Source organism: Otolemur garnettii, unplaced genomic scaffold, assembly GCF_000181295.1.
Source record: "Otolemur garnettii isolate 467f Iridium unplaced genomic scaffold, OtoGar3 scaffold00211, whole genome shotgun sequence".
Classification (NCBI taxonomy): Eukaryota; Metazoa; Chordata; class Mammalia; order Primates; family Galagidae; genus Otolemur; species Otolemur garnettii.
Window position 1 is genome coordinate 603,749 of NW_003852606.1, and position 7,103 is coordinate 610,851.

Sequence of the window (7,103 nt, forward strand, 5' to 3'; positions counted from 1 at the left end):
GAGCCAGTTTTTACATTTCTAAATGGTTGAAAAAAGTTGAAAGAAGAATAATCTTTTGTGACACTTGCAAATTCAAATTTCAGAGTCCATAAAGTTTTATTGAAACACATCCACACTCATTCATTTCCCCAATGCTTGTGGCTACTTGTCTACTACAATAGCAACAGAGAACCTAGGACTCATAAAGTCAAAAATATTTACAATTTGGTCCTTCATTGAGAAAAAATGTTTTGCTCTGTAAGATAGAGAATAACAGAGACAGATATGCTTTACAGAGGGTAACCTGAGGGAGGTTCTGGGAGAAGGTGACACTGAAGCAGAGAAAAGTTAGAAGGCATATGGGGAAGTCTGAATATGTATGGTGTTGAGCTAATGTTAAATTCCCCACATGTGATAACTGTATTGTGATTTTTTTTTTTTTGAGACAGAGTCTCACTATGTCATCCTCGGTAGAGTGCTATGGCAGCACAGCTCACAGCAACCTCAAACTCTTGGGCTTAAGAGATTCTCTTGCCTCAGCATCCCAAGTAGCTGCAACTACAGGTGCCCGCAACAACTCCCAGCTGTTTTTTGTTGTTGTAGCTGTCATTGTTGTGTAGCAGGCCCAGGCCAGTTTGAACCCACTAGCCGCAGTGTATGTGGTGGTGCCTTAACCACTGAGCTATGGGAGCTTAGCCTGTACTGTGATTTCTCTAAGAGAAAGTTCTTATTCTTAGGGGATATTTGCTAAAGAATTTAGGGGGAGGTGTCTTGGTGTCTGCAAGTTCTTTTCAAATGGATCAAAATAAACATATCTATGGTGCTATGAAGGAAACCAATAGGAGAATAAATTGTAATGTGGGAGAATGTAAAACAGGAGAATAAATTATGCATATGTATAATTATATCTTTCTCCTTTCTCCTCCCCTCCTGCAGTGGACTGAATATTTATGTCCTCTCAAAATTCATATGTGAAATTCTAACCCCCATTGTGATGATTAGGAGATTAGGCCTTTGGGAGGTGATTAGATCATGAGGGTGGAACCTTCATAAATAGAATTAGTGCCCTTATGAAAGGGACCCGAGAGAGCTCTCTTACCCTCTTTCTACCATATGCGGATACAAGAAGACACCCTCAGGAGAACCTGACCATGCTGGTGCCCTGATCTTGGATTTCTAGAACTGTGAGAAATAAATTCTGTTGTTTATAAGCTACTCAATCTATAGCACTTTGCTATAGGTTCCAGAAATAAAGCAACTCCCCTCTCTTCTTTTCCCCTCTCCCCCCTCTTCCCTCTGTATTTCTCTTTTTCCCTGTCTCTGTCACTTTCTATATACACACATAGTATTTATTAAGTCTTTATTAATTTTAATCTCTATTAAATAAACTAAAATTAATTTATACATTAACAATTCCTATTATCAAATTAATATTTTATTAATCTACATATATGTAGAGAGATGGCCAGGCACGGTGGCTCACGTCTGTAATCCTAGCACTCTGGGAGGTCAAGACAAGACAGGTGGATTGCTTCAGCTCAAGAGTTCCAGACCAGCCTGAGCAATTTCCAGATCCATCTCTGGCCCGGTTCAAACCCACTAGCCTGGGTGTAGTGGCCAGCACCCTACATCCACCAAGCTACGGGCACCACTAATAAAATCTTTTTAAAATATTTTTTTTGTTTTGAGACAGAGTCTCGCTATGTTGTCCTGGGTAGAATGCTGTGGCACCACAGCTCACAGCAGCCTCAAACTCTTGGTCTTAAGCAATTCTCTTGCCTCAGCCTCCCAAGTAGCTGGGACTACAGGCACCCACCATAACGCCCAGCTATTTTTATTGCATTTGGGATTGTTGTTTGGCTGGCCTGGACGGGGTTCAAATAGGGTGACCAGACGTCCTGCTTTTGAACAATTTGTCCCACGTCCCTTGGCGTTTCTAAAAAGTCCCGATTTTTTGGAAAGAATGCACGAACGGGCGGGACAACAGGAAGGGAATATACGGTTTTTGGCTGCCATGTGGCTATTTCGCCAAGATATGAGTTTTATATTATTTTTGTTAATTTTATGTTAAACTGTAATAATAATTAATTGTTGAGAAATGATTATGGAGAACTGCTTATCAAAGTTTGCACTGTTGGCAGGCCCTGCCCTGCCCTGCCCTGCCCTGCCCCCCGCCCCCATGTTGTCCCGCTTTACCAGTGTTAAAATCTGGTCACCCTAGGTTCGAACACTCCAGCTTTGGTGTATGTGGCTGGCGCTATAACCACTGTGCTACGGGTGCCAAGTCTCCGTTTTTTTCTTGACCTTCTCTTTAGGATTTAGAACCATGCCTGGCACATAATAGTTGCTCATCAAATTAGAGCTTGAACTCACCCAGATGCTTCCTGGGCCTCCCTGACCCCGTCCCAGGGGGCGGGGCCCTATGTGACGTCACAAAGACCCCGCCATGCCTCTGGCCTTGGCCCTTCTGCTCTTGGGCCTGAGCGCCCCCGGAAGCAGGGGCTGCCTGCAGTGTGACCCCTCAGTGCAGGAGGCCCTTACTAAACTGCGCCATGCCCTTATCCCCAGTCGCTTTCACCAGGAGCAGCTGAAGGCCCGCGCCCAGGCCCTGCTTCTAGGCATGGAGGGGCCTTTCTTCCGGGACTACGCCCTGAACGCGTTTGTGGGGAAAGTGGGTGCGTGCTGCAGAAGTCTGGGAGCAGGGGACGCGGGTAGGGAGGAGGCTCTGTGGGCCGCACCCCAGAAACGGGAGGGTGGGGCCGGACCTGGAGGAGGTGAGGGAGAGTTCGGCTCTCTGGAGGATCAGCTCGAATTTCCTCCCTTCTCGCCCCCAGGGATAGATAAGCTGGACCATGTGGCGTCCTTTACCAAGAACCTAACGCAGCGCTTAATGGTAAATTCTCTGAGAGGTAGGAGCAAGGAGGGAGTCCCACTCCCCAGCACCCTTTCCCCCGCCTCCCTTTCCACAGGGCCACCACGCCCTCCCCCCCCCCCCCCCCCCCCCCCCCCTTCCCCCGGGCCCCCCCCCCCCCCCCGTTTATAAAAATAAAAGCAAACACGCGTGCGGCCTTTACTTTGGGCCTGGCCAGGTCCTACATGCTTAGAGAAGTCCATGGCAGTTCACGGAGCTGGGCATCATTGTGATGTGCACTTCACAGAGGGGGAAACTGAGGCTCAAGAGGTTAGGTGACCGGACCAAAGTCGATACTGCTAGGAAGTCACAGCGCTGAAGATTTGTTACTTATTTATCTATTTTTGCAGTTTTGGGACAGGGCGGGGTTTGAACCCACCACCTCTGGCATATGAGGCTGGCGCCCTACTCCTTGAGCCACAGGCACCACCCAAGATTTGTATTCTTAACCATCAGCCATCAGATGCCTCTTCTGGTTTTCAGCAACTCTTAGGCCGCCATTCCCAATGTTACTCAGTTGTCGAAGATTGACATGGTATGGTTGTTATGACATTTCCCAGCAGAGGGCAGTAGAGGATCCTGTGGACTCCGGGCACGTGGTCCCACCCCTCTCAGAAGCCCCGCCCCACCTTGAGGAATGGATGACGTCATGGGGAGCCCAATAGTATGTTTTAGATGTAAATGTCTATGTTAGTTTGTATAAAGTGAATAATCAGAATGTTTGTTTTACCTGTCTAACAGGTTAAAGGGACTCAGGTGATGTTTGCTTTCTTCCCTATGCTTGTCAAACTAGTTTTCAATTTCTTGTTTTTCCTCCTTTTTAAATGATGAATAGAAATAGTCATAGAATCAAAAGAAAATAATAATCATGCTAATTACGTGACAAAATTAAATTTTATCTCTTTTGAGGAATAACCCTACCATTTAGTAAATATGAAATTTTAAAAAATAAAATACATGCTAATGGGCATAAGGTTTCTTCTGGGGTAAAAAAATTCCAAAATTAATCATGATGATTGCAAAATATGAAAATAGGTCAATATACTAAACACCATGGAATTGTGCCCTTTACATGAGGGATTTGTATAGTATATGACCTGTTATAGTCAATATACCTGTTTTTCAAAATGCAGACATATGTAGTTCCCTTTGACCAGGCTCAGCCCTTTCCTGGGGAATCAAACACCACAGTACCATCCTCAGCTGAGGAGCAGACAGGTAGAGTGGATTCTCATTCCAGACATTTGAGAGAGGTGGGAGAGAGTGGAGGCCCAGAGGGCAGACTGCTCTGGGTTCAAAGCCTATCTAACGTTAAGCTAGCTGTTTAACTTCTTTGTGCCTCAGTTTCCCTATCTATAAAATGGGAACATAACAGCACCTCATAGTCACTTGACAATGAGTTTGTGCATGTACATTTAGAACAAAGTCTGGCACATAGTAAGTGCTCAATAAATGTTAGCAGTTGAGATTATCATGCTGAGTGTCACCTGCCTAGAGCAGGACTTGGCAAATTGCAGCCACTGGAACAAATCTACCTGCCCCCGTTTTCATAAATAAAGTTTTATTGGAACACAGCTACTCCCATTCACTTACATATTGTGGCTGGCATTGACTGTCCAAGATAGATCTAAGTAGTTGCAATGGGGAGGTCTGGCACTCAAAGCTGAAAATATTTACTATCTGGACCTTAGTTGAAAAACTTTGTTGAGCCCTGATCTAGAGCAGCATGTTTCAACCCAAGCTGCACACTGCAACTCACTGAGCAGTTTTTGTTTATTTTGTTTTTGACAGAGTCTCACTCAGTTGCCCTGGGGTTGAGTGCTATGGTGTTATAGCTCATAGCAACCTCAAACTCTTGGGCTCAAGTGATCCTCTTGCCTCAGCCTCCTAAGTAGCTGGGACTACAGGCTCCTGCCACAATGCCCAGCTGTTTTTAGAGATGGAATCTCAGGGTCTCACTCTTGCTCAGGCTGGTCTCAAATTCCTGAGCTCATGCAATCCGCCTGCCTCAGCCTTCTAGAGTACTAGGGTTACAGGTGGGAGCCACTTCACCCAGCCCCACTGGGGAGCTTTTGAAACAATCCGGAAGCCTAGGTGGCAACAGCTCAGGCCAATTAAATGAGAATATCAGGGGTTGGATCTGGACATCAGTAATTTTTAAAGTTCTCTAGGTGACTTTTATTTTGAAAAAATGCAAAAGGATAGGAAAGTTCCAAGAAGAGTACAGTGAACACCTGTACACATTTGTTAATATTTTGCTGCATGTTAACATATTACCACTTTTGCTTTCTCATTCCCTCCATATGTGTGTGTGAGCCATTTGCGAGATAGTGGCAGATATCACAACACTTCAACCCTATGTGCATCACCAAGCATCTCCTAAGAACAAGCAAGGACATTGTCTTACATGAGAGTAACTAAGAAATTTAACATCAATTCTATACTGTCTAGTCCTCATGTGAATTTCCCCAACTGTCTGATAATGCCTTTCATCATTAGTTTTCTTTCGATCCTTGATGTGTTCTGGCAATCATGCATTGCATTTAGTTGTCTTTTATGATCTTGACATTTTTATTTTTTTTGAGACAGAGTCTTACTATGTCACCCTAGGTAGAGTGCTGTGGCGTCACAGCTCACAGTAACCTCAAACGCTTGGGCTTAAGTGATTCTCTTGCCTCAGCCTTCCAAGTAGCAGGGACTACAGGCGCCCGCCACAATGCCTGCCTATTTCTTTTTCCTGTTGCAGTTGTCATTGTTGTTTAGCTGGTCCAGGCTGGGTTCGAACCCTCCAGCCTCGATATATGTGGCTGGCGCCATAACCACTGTGCTATGGCACTGAGCCTGACCTTGACATTTTTGAGGATCCCAGGCCAATCAGTCTGCCAACAATCCCTAATTCAGATGTATCTTGTTGTTTCCTTGGTATTAGATTTAGGTTATTCCTAGTTTCCAAAACTATCACAGGTAGGATGTCTTGTGCTTCTCAGGGCATCTGATGCCACTGAAGTTTATGTGCCTGGTTAGGGTGGAGTCTGTCAGGTTTATCCCCTGTAAAGACACCATTCCCTCTTTTACATAGGCGGTCTGTGCTGTAAGACTGGGAGAGTGTGTGAGTGCCATGTTCCCAAGTCTTTCAAAGTTTTGGTCTCCATTAATGACCCCTGCCTGAGTTTACCCACATAATTCTAACAGGTGGCTGAGTTGTGAATTTTGCATCTAGATATAAAATACCAGCCTCTTCCTTCATCCTTCTTTCTGGCCAAGTATCTGTGGACTCTTCTTAATTCCCCTTTTTGAGAACCCTCATCAGCCCTACTGATTTGATGGCATTAAGGTCCCAAACAAATGCCTTATTTATAATGGCATTTTTTACATAGAATATGTAGAATGTGGACTTTATATTTATTTAAGCTAAAAATTTTCACCCCTATTTTGTGGGAAGGACAATGAGGTTTTCTGAGGGGAAATAACTAAATGGAGCCAGCAAAGGAGGCTCAGGCCCCCACCACCCCGCCGACTGAAATCCTTTGGTTCAGTGACCTGGAAAGTCGCACAGAACATAACTGGCACTGTTACAATGGCACTTAGATGGCTAGAGAATTTTGGCTGGCATAGTACTTAAAAATTTAATTATTCATTCTACAAATACTCATTGAGCACTTATCAGATGCTAGTCACTCTATGCTAGGCACTGTCCTCGTAGCTGGGGATACTGCAGGGAAGAAAAGACTACAGTTCCTACTTCTGTGGAGCTTATATGCTAGATGGAGAGACAAATAAGATAAAGCAATATAACCTACATGTGTGTTTAGGGGTCCCCAAGACCACTTTTAGGTTCAAAGATTTGCTAGAAAAACACAGAACTTTGTAAAGTTGTTATACTCACTTATTGTTTATTACCATGAAAGGACACAGATTAAAATCAGCAAATGAAAAAAATGTGTAGGGAGAAGTTCAGGAGAGATTAGGTGTGAGCTTCCAGTTATCCTTTCCCAATGGAGTCACAGGGACAATGATTAATTCTCCCAACAATGAAGTGTGACAATATGCACAGAATATTGGCAACCAGGGAAGCTCACTTGAGCCTTAGTGTCCAAGATTTTTATTGGGGATCATTCACATAGGCATGGCTGTCTCTAATTACTCAGTATCCAATCCCTCCAGAGGTCAAGCTCCCACTGCATGCCCAAGGCTTTTTTTTTTTTTTTTTTTT

At 44.3% G+C, this 7,103-nt stretch overlaps 1 protein-coding gene across 1 annotated transcript in view; it reads left to right on the forward strand.

Moving 5' to 3' along the window:
• Window positions 1-2,425: 2,425 nt before the first annotated feature.
• Window positions 2,426-7,103, forward strand: part of IZUMO2 (IZUMO family member 2) — a 12,132-nt gene continuing 7,454 nt past the window's right edge. Inside the window, 2 exon segments of the mRNA XM_003801536.2 lie at window positions 2,426-2,654; window positions 2,814-2,888. Coding sequence (XP_003801584.2) covers window positions 2,426-2,654; window positions 2,814-2,888 — 304 coding nt within the window.